The sequence below is a fragment of the Capronia coronata genome (genome assembly GCF_000585585.1).
Source record: "Capronia coronata CBS 617.96 chromosome Unknown acBCG-supercont1.7, whole genome shotgun sequence".
NCBI lineage: Eukaryota > Fungi > Ascomycota > Eurotiomycetes > Chaetothyriales > Herpotrichiellaceae > Capronia > Capronia coronata.
The window spans coordinates 454,715-468,477 of record NW_006912899.1 but is presented as its reverse complement, the minus strand read 5'-3'; the positions used below and the strand labels follow the sequence as shown (position 1 = coordinate 468,477).

The window sequence follows — 13,763 nt, the reverse complement described above, 5'->3', positions numbered from 1 at the left end:
CAATCTTGATGCTGTTTGTTATAGCGTTCTATCAGTCTGACGCGTGCAATCTCCCACGTATCTCAAATCTATAAGACCCCATCATCAAAGAAGAGAGCATGATTCACGTGACTTACAAATCACGTGCAGCCTTGGGCCTCTCATCTGCACCTCGATAATTGCATTCAACTCTTCGACGCGTGAACAGGAAAGCAGCCTCGAATAACTCCTCAGACATCAACAAGTCCTGTCGAGGCAGCTCAGTAGATCCCACTGACGAGCCCATACCTGCCCATCATGGCGTCGACCAGCGACATTCGCGACATCATGAACCTGGGCCAGGCTGGTCCTCGGCAGCCTGCGCCAAAGAAGAAGCGACAAGTTGAACCTCAACTACGAATGACCGGCGTCAAGCGAGAAGTTCAGGCCCTCATGGGCGATTCGGTCCCTCCTATTGCTATTGTCGAACAGAAATCCTACAAGTCGCGACCCTCTATATCTCAGAAACTCTTCAAAACGAGACACTGGGAGGAGAGACCGTTCCAGCATGGCGCAAGAACAGACGGGCTAGAGTTGAGACACTGGAAACGCTCTATTCCTGGCTCCAACGCTCGACAACCTTCAATCACAAACGCTGCGGGCTCGGCGGATGTGGAAATGACAGATGAACCCACGACGCCATCTGCCATGCAAGAGTTGCGCTTTGAAGAAGAGTTTCCTTCACACAAGTGGGATGTCAAAGTGCAATTGCCTTCTTACACAGACGAGCAGTATCAGAGTGTGTTAAAGTCGACGGATTGGACAAAGGAAGAGACGGATTATCTGATGAACCTTTGCCGCGAGTACGATCTGCGCTGGGTCGTCATTGCCGACCGTTACGACCCGGATCAGATCTCTGGCGCAACACAGCTACCGCAGGACGGCGAGGCTAATGGAACAGAACTCGTTCGTCCGAGCAAATATCCAGCGCGTTCCATGGAAGCACTCAAACAACGATATTACGCCATCGCCGCGAAAATGCTCGAGGTACAGATCCCGGCGAGCAACATGACCCAGGCCGAGTTTCAGTTGTGGGAGAAGATGCGGAACTTCGATGCCAGAACAGAGACATTGCGCAAAACCATGGCGGAGAAGCTGTTTGAGCGCACCAAGGATGAGGCCGAGGAGGAGCGAGTGTTGCTCGAAGAACTTCATCGCATCACGAAACACGAGGAAGATCTCATCAAATTAAGGGCCGAGCTTTATTCGAGACTTGAACCGGTCCCTCCGTTGAGGAGGAATGAAGAGCAATCAACCGCAGTGTATCAAACTTCTGGAGGTTTGTCTATGTTGTTGCAATCACTCCTCGCTAAGGAGAAGAGATTGAAGCGTCCTCCGCCGCCGAACGGGACAGAAGCAGGCACAGCATCAGCCACGCCCACAGATGCTTCCAAACACGACAAGGCAAGACACCCCAACCAGTATTCTCGGAGGGATACTATGGACACGCAAGCCGAAGAATCAGGACCCCAGAAGAAGGGGTCGACATCCCAGCCCAGTGTCCGTGTACTGTCACCGCAAGACGAGGCACGCTTTGGTGTAACGCATCCGCAAGAGAGACTTACTAGTGGTGTGCAATTCCGGCACGAAAAGATCAATCGTCTCATGATGGCCAAGAGCCAGACGCAGACAGCCAAGATTCAAGCCGCTCTGACCGAGTTGGGTATACCCCCTCGCTTACTCATGCCTACTCAACGGGTGTGTCGTGTATTCGAGGCACTGGTGAGCGAGATCAATGTCCTCTTGGATGCCAGAAAGGTCAACGAAAAGGTTGCTACCGAAATCAAGATTCTGGAAGAGGCGAGACGCATCCGACTCGGTCTGCCCAAGGAGGAAGAGCAAAACCCTCCACCTGCCGTTGATGCCATGGAAGTCGATTCTAGCCATCTTGACGAAAACTCAAAGCTTGAGAACGGCCAGAACCATTCAATACCCACTACCAAAAAGGAGCAGAATACTGGCAGTGGGAACGGCGCTCCGACAGTCAAGACTGAAGACAAGACCGAAGATGGTGACCGTGCTATCCAGAATGGTACGACGCAGGTTGACAGGCATGACCACGCGGGTGGCGACGCAGATGCCGATGACGATGGAGACGACGTCGGCCAGAGTTCATCCCTGCAGCCTCAAAGAAATGAACGCAGAGATGAAGAAAATGATGGACCGGAGGAAGAAGAAGAAGAAGAAGAGGAAGATGAGCAAAGTGGACCGGGTCCCAAGCACTCTACTAGGGCCCTCGACAGCGAGGCCGACTCTTCGGAAGCAAGTGACCCGGATGATGAGTCTGGGCACAAGGGTGGTGAACAGGACGAGGAAGAGGACGAGGATGATGAAGATGAAGATGAAGACGACGAGGCTGAGGTTCAGGCCACACCACAGGACGACAGCGACGTGGATGAGGAAGAAGAAGAGGACGAGGAGGCTGAAGCTGAGGCAGAAGCCGAGTCAGACGAAGACGAAGATGACGAGGAGGCAGACGGTTCAGACGGCGACGATGATGCTGAGCAGGAAGCTGCCGACTCAGAAGGCGACGATGCAGAACATGCAGGAAAAGGTGCCGGTCAAGATGAGGTCCAGAAAAAGGAACATCTGGCTCCCTCCGTGGGACCCCGTGCCCATAAGCGTTCCGCGAGTGTCATCTCCGAGACCAGCCGTGCTGGCAGCAACCGCAGCGGTTTCGGAAGGAAGAAGAGAAGATGAGCCCGAAGAGAAAGCATGGAGTGTCGGTTGGACCAAAGTCATGCCATGCCATGCCATGCCACCTGACTTATAGCGAAGCGTCGGATATGAATGAGCACGTCTCTTTCCCACCAGAATGGGAATGGAAGGCGTGGAGCAATGGTACATTATCAATATCATGGCCGAGAGATCCTCCCTTCGAAAGGCGGAAACCCCTGTTCTCAGATAGTCTAGTATTTCGCAAGGTTGCGTAGCTCTAGCTTCGGCCGAAAGTCAATCAATATACACATGCCGAAGTTGGAATTAGAAAAAACATAAAGCATACTCTTATCCAGTATTGACTGCGACTCCTATCGAAGTGACAAGAGACAAGAGTAGTGACTAATGCTCGTAATGATACTGATACTGATACTGATGGTGATGTGCCATTTGCCTCCATCTATTCGGGCTCTCTTTGCAATGGTGACAGGCAGGATATGAATACATAAACCAACCAAACCTGCCCCCGAAAGCGCTCCGTTTCTCGTTTCTCTGTTCTCGTGTCAAAAAAGTCCTGCTTGAACTCCATCATGCATGTTCTTTCGCATCAAGATTTGTCCAGCAGATCCGTGGGTATAAGGTTGTCATCAAGTCATTGTTCCGTTTCTCATAAGCTCTTGATATTCGTTCTTGTGTCGTTTCGCTGGAACCCGTGATGGTTCCTGTCCATCTGCCCCTTTTTGCCCCCTGGTCTCCTGTACCATCTCCCTCCACGTTTGTCTTTTTGCTTCTGGTTCCTCCCTTGGTACTGTCCTGTACACATCCGTTGCCTCCTCCATCCCGCCGCTTTCATTATCCGTGTCGCCTCCTCTGTGTCCCCTTGTTGAATTTCTGTTCGCCTTCACTCCTTCAGAGCGTCACCTTCCCTTATCACCCTTGACCCACCTGTCACCCCTCCGCCTTTCCAATACATGAAATCCAACTCCCCATAGTCCACCGCGACCTCGGCGTCAAAGTCCTCGTCGTCAAACAAGCCCTCGTCCACGCTGAGAGAGTACTCCCCAAGCCCAGGCTCTTCTGCGTCTGCGTCTGCTTCTGCTTCTGCTTCTGCTTCTGCTTCTGCTTCTGCTTCTGCTTCTGCTGGTGCCACCCTTGGCGGGTCATCGTAGCTGGCGCTGGCTCTGGCGACGGCATTTTCCATTCCAGTCGCTCCTTCTGCCTCTTGGCCTTCTGCCTCGTCGAATTCTTCAAACATTCTCGCGATTTCCTCCGCGGCCTCATCGAGATCTTCTGTCTCTTCGGGAGATGCTGGTGCTGGTTCCGGTGCTGCCGCTTCTTCTGCCACAGGCGTGGGAGGCCGAGTGGCGGCATCGCCGCGTTTCTTGCCCTTGCCCTGACCACGTGCTGCTGGTTTGCGGGCCGTGGTAGCCCTGCTCTTCTTGGCAGGACCGGGACCAGGACCTAAACCAGAACCAGAACCAGAAGCTTTTGCTGCTGCTGCTGCTGCTGCTGGCTTGGGGCCGGTGGGTGCTTTGCGTGCACGTTTCTTGACAGGCTTTGGTTCTGGAGCAGGGGCAGTCTCGGAGGAGGCGGCGGCGGCGGGGCCACTGACGGTGGTGTTGTTCTCAACGGGCACAGGCGCTGCTGCTGCTGCTGCTCGGGCTGCCGCGGCTTGTTGGTGCAACATCTCGGTCTGCGGGTTGGGCAGGTGGCCCATTGCTCTGTTGAGGGCATCGTTCTTGGAACGGTACATCCACGGCGCATCACAGTGGTCACGCTTAACGCGCTTTTCGGGACGAGCGTCGCCGTCTGCCGTTGTTGCTGGAGGGGTCGTCTGGGCTGTGGTTGACGTGGTGCCGGAAGACTGTGAAGAAGAAGACTGCAGAGCCTCGGAGACCGCACCCAGAGAGCCGGCGGGGAGTGACACCGGTGCTTTCGGGTCCAAGATGATGACAGGCGCAGCGGCAGCGGCACCAGCAGCCAGCTCTTCCTCCTGTTCGTTGTTCAGATCCACGAGTTGTGGGATTGGAAGTCTTGGAGGAATCAGTTGAGAGGCTGGCTGGTTGTTCTCTGGCATCAAGAAGCGAGTGTCAGCGCTGATCACCTGACCCTTGACGTATTGTCGGAGGTGCACCATATATTCCTGCATGAACTGTGGCATTGGCTGCGAAAGGTCGGCCGGCTCACCGGTCGTCATGAGGCAAGGTTCGAGCAGGCCATCTGGCTTGACTCTGAAGTGGAAGGACCCACGGAGCATGTTGTAATATGCCTTGTATGTCTTGTTCTGCTGCATAAGCCGCTGGGAAAGGGTTTGGAACGCTCCGATCTGCGTGGTCAACTTCTGGGCCTCCTCTCTCAGCTGCTGGACCTCGGCGGCGTTTCTTCGCTCCAATTGCTGGTGCTGTTGGCAGAGGGCCTGGATCTGCTGTTGGAGGTGTAGGATTTCTGCTCTCTCCGGCTGTGCCATGTTCGGTGCCGGAATCGGCAAAGCGTTTTGCTGGCGATGGAAGCCGTTGAAGGCCTCCTGCTGTTCCATTTCTTGGTAACTCCGTTTTCTTCCGGGGGGAGCATGGGGCGGAGTGAAAACCTGGCCTTGATGAGCCATCATGACTGGTGCTGCAGACGCCGATGGCTGGCTGTAGCCCTGGCTCCGGCTGAAGCTGGCGGGGTCGAACTGATTGTATCCATTGAATTGCGACTGTGCGTTCGTCAAGGGGACTCCCGGTGGTGCATTGGCCATGACAAAGCCCTGGTTGAGCAACCTCCCACTCATGTGACCAACGTTCCCCGTGTTGTGGGTGCTGCTCTCCCCGTAGTTGTTGACGGTGTTCGGGTTCCCAAGGTTGTCGAGGTACCTGTCGAAGTCAACCCCAGCGTGCTCAAAATTGCTAGGACCCTGATGGAAGTTGTTTTGTTGTTGGTCCATGGTTTGTTGAGTTGATTATGGTGACAAAGTTGGTGAAGAAGTGGTGGTGTGTCACGGTCAAGTATGGTCAGATCGTGGATTGAGAGAATCTGTCTGTTCAGGACGGTCCCACGAGCAATGATCTCAGAAGCTGCTTTCAAGTACGCGCTGTTTTCGGTTTGGACGAGTTGTTCTGTGGAAAGGGGGCAAGAATGACCTTTGAAGTGTCAAGAGTATCAACAAGATTGAGCATGGGAATCAGCACCAACGGTCCTGTCGAGTTTGAAAGATGTATGATGGGAAGAAGATGAAGAACTCGAAAGGGACGAGGACGAGCTTTATGAAGAAGGTCACAAGAGCTTCCACTCCTATTGTCGTCTGTGGAGAACCAGTTGTAGAATCAAGCTCGAGGTGCATGAGAAGGGATAGCCAACGAGAGAATGCTCTTATTGAAAGACATCCGTTCCACACAATAGAGCCTCGCTGGAGTGGGCAAGAGGGTCGGTGGCGCACAATCGTATTGAAGCATGAATGAGTTGCATCCCATTGTGGACGGAAGACAGCGTGCTAGAAGGGTGATCACCTGGGACTGCCAATGACAATACCAAACCGCGTTGCGCGACCCGTGCAAACAGTCACGCAGGCCTTATTCATCAGGCAGTGAATGCCAGGCATATGTATTTTTCTGTGATCCACCATTCACCATTCACCGTTTTTTGTTTGGTACGGGCAACATGATCTTCCCTTCTAGTGAAGGCTGTTTTGGACCGTCCTCTGGGATCCCTTTCAGCTACCGAAGTTGTATAAATCTTAATATACCGCCATGATGTGTCACCCGGCTTAAAGCTAGGTCTGTCCATGATGAGTTGCGATGCGAGTTGTAATTTAAGCTGCCCGAATTTGCGTGCTGCTTGTCACAAACAATCAAGGACAAACGAGGCTCGCGACGTTGATATTGACTCGTTCTAGAGGTTGAAGAAAGCGGCCACACGGGGATTTAGTGGCCGATAACCCTTCTTATCAGACTATCGCTATCTATTGGCCACGAGGAGGAGAAGGTTTCCACAGTTCTATCCGAAATGCTAAAATACTGAAACTAAACCTTTTTAGTCAAAGTAAATCCGCTCTGTAACTCTCCCTCTAAAGTTCCATCCACCATCCTTCGAGCATCAAGTCTCCCCGCATCCGCATTCTGTTGGTGAGAACCATGAAGCCCTAGGGGAGTGAGAGACGCTGTGCACCAGACACAAGGCCAGGATATGAGCAGGCAGCATGAGTGTCATTCTATGCACGGGTAGGTCTTCCACGGTCCTTCATTCAACAAATCTGCTAATGTCTTGTTTCCAGCTGGTTATGACCATACAATCAGGTTCGCAGGCTCCCGCCAACACTCCGCGGATCGTCCAACTTATCGCTGCTCTTTAGGTTTTGGGAGGCATTGTCCGGAATATGTTCGCGAACCATACAGCATCCCGAATCCCAAGTCAACCGGCTATGTATCACGCCGGACAAAAAGTATCTTGCCGCAGCCGGCCGACACATGGTGCGGCTCTACGACATCAAATCCTCGAACCCCAACCCTATAATGCAATTTGAGGGGCATACGAACAACATCACAGGAGTCGCATTTCACTGTGAGGGAAAATGGATGGTGACAAGCTCCGAAGACTCGACCGTTAGAGTTTGGGATACAAGGTCGGGCCAGGTTCAGCGCAACTATCAACACACCCACCCGGTCAACGATGTGGTCATCCACCCAAACCAAGGCGAACTAGTGAGCTGTGATCGAGGCGGCAATATTCGCATCTGGGATCTTGGAGAGAGCAAATGCACACACCAGCTCGTACCGGTGGAGGAGGTTTCGATGGCCAGCGTGAGCGTGGCCAGTGATGGCTCTCTGCTAGCGGCTGGAAACAACCTGGTATGAAACCTCTAGCGGCCTGCTAACCCGGGCTTTTTTAGGGTTCCTTCGGCGTTTCATTGACCTCTTGTTCTTCTAGGGCGACGTTTACATCTGGCGCATGTATCAAAACCAGGACTCCACAACCCTCCTGCCGTGCCGCGTCTTCAAAGCCCACAAGGACTACCTTACACGGTTGCTGCTTTCTCCAGATATCAGACTCCTCGCAACCTGCAGTGCCGACCACACCGTGCGCATCTGGAAGATCGACATGAATGAAGAGCACCTGGAGGCCATCCCCGAAGTCAGTGGCGTTTCCAATGCAGATGAACAAAATCGCGGCGACGCCTCGCAGAATCAGTATTTCGTGAACGGCAATGGAACGAGCACGACAAGCTCCAACTCGACACCCAACCCCATCGTATCCGGCGGGTTCAGTGCGGTGGCCACACCAGACTCCCGTTCTCACTCGTCAGGCAGCCTAACGTCTCCCACAATGTCCCCTGCATCTTTCCGAACCTTAACCGAACTGATCACCCAGCGCCGCCCTCTGCCCTGCGATACTGTCCTCGACAACCATCAGCGCTGGGTGTGGGACTGTGCGTTCAGTGCAGACTCGGCCTACCTCGTGACCGTGTGCAGCGACCACTACGCTCGTCTGTGGGAGCTTGGCACCGCCAGTATCATTAGGCAGTACAGCGGCCACCACCGCGGCGCGGTCTGTGTCGCCCTCAACGACTACTCGAATCCGCCCTAGAATGGCTCGGACTGGGATCCTATCGACTGGGAGCTTCATGGTCAGTCACCACCACCTCAGGCTCCTACGGCGATGGACAGCACCGGGGAGAGATCGGTACATCATGCACCCGAAGCATGAGGGCTCATGCATTATCGAGCTTTTGTTGATCTCACGGGAACCTCCGTTTGTGTTTGATCAACAAACAAACCCAGAACTCAAACAAGCAGAGCGCAGAGCATGGCCTCGTGGGCAGGGAGTTAGGAAGGAAAAGGAGGCAAAATGAGGGCAACCTTCAATTTTACAGAGATGCCCTCTCACTCAGTGATACCCGAGTACGTACTTAATAATGTAGTCCGCTAATTACGAGCACGAAATGCTCTCATAACATGGCAATCCGGACAATATTTTCATCCAAGCCTTTATCATGGATACAGCCTTCTCACCACCGACCCCACCGGCGTTGTCTGTTTCCAAGTCTACACATCAAGCGCCCGTTCCAAAGATCGATCTCTCGCCTATGGGCATCACGGCCCGAGGGACAAGGTAGCTAAGCACTTCGAAAGCCTTAGGTTTCGACCATCCTGAGGACAAAATTGACCACCACGGCAGCGAGAAGAGCAAGAGTCAATACCGTCGGCCCTATCCTGTCGTCGAACCCACCCTGACCTCTTACTCTGATGCTTTTCGCGCGCCAATGGAAAGTGAATAGCGCGTATATCATAGCCCCCATGGCTACCAGCGTGAACAAGCCAGCAGAAATGCGACCGACGGCATCACCGAAGTTGAGGAGACCGACAGCCAGACCGCCGAGGATGACTGTAAAGTTGAGCCATGAGAGGAAGGTTCTCTCATTGGCAAAGAAGACTTTGGGTTCCACTCTCGTCGGGAGTGCGATACGTTTGCCTGCAAAGCCGCGTCAGCGAGATCATGTCATATGGAGAAAGCGTAGCAATATCTACCTGGGGCGCTCTGGAGAAGTGGCTGTTCAGACATGGCGGCGTGTGTACTGTGATTCTCTAATGCTGTACAATAGCGGGCTGTGCGGTATGACTGCTCTGAAGAAAACGAACTCGAGGAAGTGTCTGTAGGAGGGCGCGCAGGTCGGGCTGTACCAGGAACAGTTGTTTCTGCTGTCCTAATGGCCTGCTTCCCGTTTCGAACGTGCCGGCGATTGATCGAGTTCTGTGACTTTCGATCTCTGGGATGCACCCGAATCGACCCGTCACTCGACAATAACGCGGATCGACGCCGTCTTTCGGGAGGATATTCACTGTCGCTGGGCTGGGCCTCCTGTTGTGCTGTCTTCACAAACGTAGAGCTCTGACTTGAGACCTCCGCGGTCAGGCCGGACTGCGATGTCTTGTTCCCTTGATTTCCGTAATCTAAGACCGAAACCGAAGCTCCTCCTGGAAACTCCAATCACAGGCTGGAGTGCCACCGTATGCACACTGTTTCTGAGGAAGTTCGGGAAGGGGCTGCGGTGTCCGTCGAGCTATTTGCAGTATCAGGAGGTAACCGAGGGTGATTCCGCGGATGGGTGCAGGTAGAGTGTGTTTGCGATCTGCCAGGTCCTTCCAGACCACAACACAACACAACAGTGGCTCAAGTGAGAGAGAAATGATACTGCGATCTCAAAGATACACACCAAGTACGTGGACTGCAAGTTTTCAAGATTGGATATTGCAAGTGAGAAGAAGGAAAGACACCTACTACCTGCCTGCCCTACGTTTTTCTTGTCTGCTCTTCCATCGATAACCTCATACTACTACTACTACGGCACTGCGGGGCCCTGTCAAGCGCCAGTGCAACACCTGCTCACTTTACAACTTCCCATTCGTTGGTCGCTGTTGCAGGAGCAAGTGGCAGCGCACGTGCTTAATTGCACTCTGGGGATCAACATGTCCACCCTACTACGGAAGGTCAGATCTACCATTAACGCCGCAGCATGGGATCCACGCAACGACGCAGACTCGCCTGGCAGGTTCGTAAGGAGCCGACTGCAGAAAGCGCAGCCTGAGTGGCCTCCTGAGACATTTCCCCAACAAGCTTTGGACCCGAACAATCTTTCTGTACGTCAGAACCAAATCGAGCACCACGAGCACCCATTCACCGAGTTTCGGAGACGACTTGCTAGAAAGGCTTCGACGTTCAGCCTACGGACGAAACGTTGGAAAGCAGAGCTTCGGGAACGAGAACAGGAGGAAGAAAAGAAGTTCGAGGACCTCGGGGACGGACTTGCTCACCAGAGGCAAAACGACACTGTCAGGTTGAGGAAACAAGACTTTGTCACGGTCTCCCTCAGCGCCACAGGTACAGGGCTAGAGACCGGCCTACAGAGTGGAAGCGACTATCTTTCACAACTTACCTCTAACGTTGAGTTTCCTCCTGTACGTTGTTCAACTAGAGTCGGAACCGAGCAAGAAAAGGCAACACCAGTCACTACATCCGAGGATCTCCTGATCTCCCCGTCTCTGCAAGACTTCATCCGCAAGGAGCAGGAAGGTTATATTTGCCTAAATCAAGCCGGCGGCAAGATCTCGGCAAAAATGGCGTCTGAGCATACCGCTGCACCGCCTGTACCATATACCCGGCTCAAGGAGATAACAGAAAGTGTGAGTTGTTGCGGCGGGATAGCAGACCACCGGGTAACCCGAAGCTGACATGTAGACTTTCCAGGCGTGCGACGCAGCTCTTGCCGGTGTCAAAGCATATTCACATCCAGAGACAGAGTCATGGAATACGACCATCATAAACAGCATTCTGGGTGCCTTAGTGGAGGAGACCACTCAGAAATCTGCCACGGCATCGACCCCCGGTCAACCTCAATTCAAGTATGTCGTCAACAGCACAATCATACAGCACGCGGCTACTCCGTCATCGCCCAGCGATGAAACCAAGAAGACAAGTGGCCGACGAGGAATGCATGCGGCCAGCGGCGCGTATTGGAACAACGAGAAGGATGGCATGTGGAGTTACAAATATCCCGGTGCGGACAGCAAAGGCTTGGATGTGGTTATTGGCATCATCTGGGTCTGGGTCGGATAACCGTCCAGCCTGGAGCTCAGCCAAAGTGACAGTCTTGATTGGAAACCGACATCTGGTGGCAAGGCTGCAAAAGATCAACTTAGAGTATCGAGGGACTTGCCCACGGCGGATAATGGCAATACCATTACAAGCGGAACATTGCTCAGCAAACACAAAGGAGCAAACATTGCGTTGGACCTACCACCTGTTCGACACTTTCGATTGCACTTTGTTGTCTTCTGAACGGCTTTGGGAATGCTATGTTGTGCTCCTCGCAGTTGTTAGCCCACTCCGAGACTCGTTTCTGGTGCGAAACTTCCACAGGAGCGCTACGCTTCCAGGTTTGCACTGAAAATTTTTACAGCCTTCGAGGCTTGAGTAGCGTCGGCACAGACAACAGCGAAACAACGCAGCGGCATTGATAGCTTGCTCCTCCTGCGCTGCGCTGATTGATGATCACAAAAAATGCATAAGCTGGATGTTCATTTGGTGGTCATTGCGGAAGCCATCAAGCCGACGACTGTATCAGACCAACGCAATAGAATTTCAAATCGTTGGCAACCGTATGCTCTCGACAGTAAGGCCGATGGGGGGCATGGGTGGGCTGAAGAAGTTGGCGAAAGAGGCCGTCACTGCTAGACTGGCAAAAGCAACGAGGGCTCCTCTATACAGAATAGTGTTGACGCTTTGTCTCCCAGGGATGGATATGAGTGATAGACCAGCCCCATTGAAAAGTTTTGTTCTTCTGCACCTAGTCTCGTCAAAATGACGCATCTCGACTCTTCTTTTTCACAGGGCTGGCCCTGCCTGCTACGCGCCATTGGCGTTCGTTGGTTAGGTCGTTTCGACTGAAATGGAGGTAGGTGGACATTCAACCCTATGGGGGTTTTGATGTGGGTAAGGTGCGTCCAGTTGTGCCCGGCCCATTTTCTATCAGGTACTATAATGCTGACCGACTGCGGCGCGTTCGACTGTTCCACCACGTCCGGAACAGGGCACTCTCTTTCTGATTGCAGCCTCATGTGGAGCACTCACGTCGCCTCACTTTTCTATAAGGAAGGACAGCTTGCTTATGACACAACATTGGGCGCTTCGAGGGTAACGCTTCCGGGAGGACCTGCCCAGATATCGTTGAGTTGGCAAGAGTCTCGTCCTTCAAGACTGGTTCGGCGAAAGGAGGAAGGCCGAAACCGAGATGCCGTTCAGTGGTATCTTCGTCCAGTTCTTCAGGCATATTCCGGCACCAAATCTGGGCTTCTTGCACCGTGCGGTGTTGTTAGCTCGATAGCTCAAGGGCCGGCAGCCGACACTGTCAGGCACGGGTCCATTATTCGTTAGGGAATGGATGTGGGCAGAGTGTGGAGGGTCAAAGAGCACCGCGTGGACGCAAAGACCTCCCAGATACCTACCCAAGGTAGTAACACAACGTTCAGACATACCCTTAGGTAAGGTTCAGCGACAATATTCTGTTATTGACCGCAGGCTGTAATTGGTGATGGCTTGCAGACTTGGGGGAAGCGAGTCAGGGCGAACAAAGTACTGGGAGCAGGCACTGTCTGCTGTGATAGGTATGCAGATAGGGTTGCTAGCAGTGGATGTCTTACTAGGAACTGCCCACAGTGCCTATCTCAGGTACAGGGGTCTCTATCGCTACTATCCCACCGCACTACCAGCACTACCAGCACTACCACCAGCACTGTTGCCAGGCACGCTGCCGTCGCCGCAGTCGCAGCCTGCACCAAGAGATCTCGACTTCCTGCTAGACCGCACTGACAGGCGCCCGCGGATCCCCGTCGGGTAATTCCAGGTCCATTTCGCTTGCGGTGTCCTTGTTCCCATCCGTCACTCACCATCGTCCCATCGTCCCATCGTCACATCGTCGTATCCTCGTGTCCACCCTGCGGAATCAAAATCCAGAATCTATCCAGCCCTGCCGGTGGAGCGTGTACAGGTTTCTTTCTGCTGCTCTAAGACACGCTTGGATCACGCACCGATGCTAAGGATAGCAAATCAACCACCTAGCTACAACATCCAGCTTCCACCATGCTCAAACGGCGGCCCGCCTGCCCATATTGGTCCAATGCCGTCTGTCACTCTGTCAATTGACTGCCACAGCCGAGCAAGCCGGGCAACCCCTTGTGTTATAGACTCGGCGCTATCACAACGACTACTAACCGATGGATAGATTTAACCAGATCTTCGCTCCAAGACCCTCCAGCTATCCCAATCGTCCAGCTGTACAGGGGTTCTCGACCTCGGCCTAGCACCGCAACCTACAGCAATCCTCGTGAGCTGACTCTTCCTTGTCGATCGATTGAACAAACTTTCTCCTCAGCCTGACAAGAGGCAAGCATCCGGCCACTCACCACCGAGGACAGAGCTTCGCTGCACTGAGTGTTCTGAGACAAACAATGATGTCCAGCCTGCAGGGGCCCAAACTACAAAGTCTTTGTGGCCAGTCTCGAAGGTGATCACGCTCTAGCTGTGCAACTCCATGATGCCTATACTGTCGTCACACC

General features: G+C 53.4%; 5 protein-coding genes across 5 annotated transcripts; 3 read left to right on the top strand and 2 right to left on the bottom strand.

The window, feature by feature from the left end:
• Positions 1-276: 276 nt before the first annotated feature.
• Positions 277-2,718, top strand: A1O1_07732 (uncharacterized protein; the record flags this gene model as incomplete). Its single annotated transcript, XM_007728598.1, has 1 exon — positions 277-2,718. The coding sequence occupies one exon, from the start codon at positions 277-279 to the stop codon at positions 2,716-2,718; it is 2,442 nt and encodes an 813-aa protein (XP_007726788.1).
• An 859-nt stretch (positions 2,719-3,577) lies between these two features.
• Positions 3,578-5,602, bottom strand: A1O1_07731 (uncharacterized protein; the record flags this gene model as incomplete). The annotated part of the gene is made up of 1 exon (XM_007728597.1): positions 3,578-5,602. One exon carries the CDS (start codon positions 5,600-5,602, stop codon positions 3,578-3,580), a length of 2,025 nt encoding a protein of 674 aa, XP_007726787.1.
• Positions 5,603-6,853: 1,251 nt separating this feature from the next.
• Positions 6,854-8,238, top strand: A1O1_07730 (G protein beta subunit-like protein; the record flags this gene model as incomplete). The annotated part of the gene is made up of 4 exons (XM_007728596.1): positions 6,854-6,875; positions 6,929-6,950; positions 7,007-7,502; positions 7,582-8,238. The coding sequence occupies 4 exons, from the start codon at positions 6,854-6,856 to the stop codon at positions 8,236-8,238; spliced, it is 1,197 nt and encodes a 398-aa protein (XP_007726786.1).
• A 547-nt stretch (positions 8,239-8,785) lies between these two features.
• Positions 8,786-9,213, bottom strand: A1O1_07729 (vacuolar transporter chaperone 1; the record flags this gene model as incomplete). The annotated part of the gene is made up of 2 exons (XM_007728595.1): positions 8,786-9,123; positions 9,180-9,213. The coding sequence occupies 2 exons, from the start codon at positions 9,211-9,213 to the stop codon at positions 8,786-8,788; spliced, it is 372 nt and encodes a 123-aa protein (XP_007726785.1).
• Positions 9,214-10,118: 905 nt separating this feature from the next.
• On the top strand, positions 10,119-11,265 carry A1O1_07728 (uncharacterized protein; the record flags this gene model as incomplete). The annotated part of the gene is made up of 2 exons (XM_007728594.1): positions 10,119-10,832; positions 10,897-11,265. The coding sequence occupies 2 exons, from the start codon at positions 10,119-10,121 to the stop codon at positions 11,263-11,265; spliced, it is 1,083 nt and encodes a 360-aa protein (XP_007726784.1).
• Positions 11,266-13,763: the final 2,498 nt, after the last annotated feature.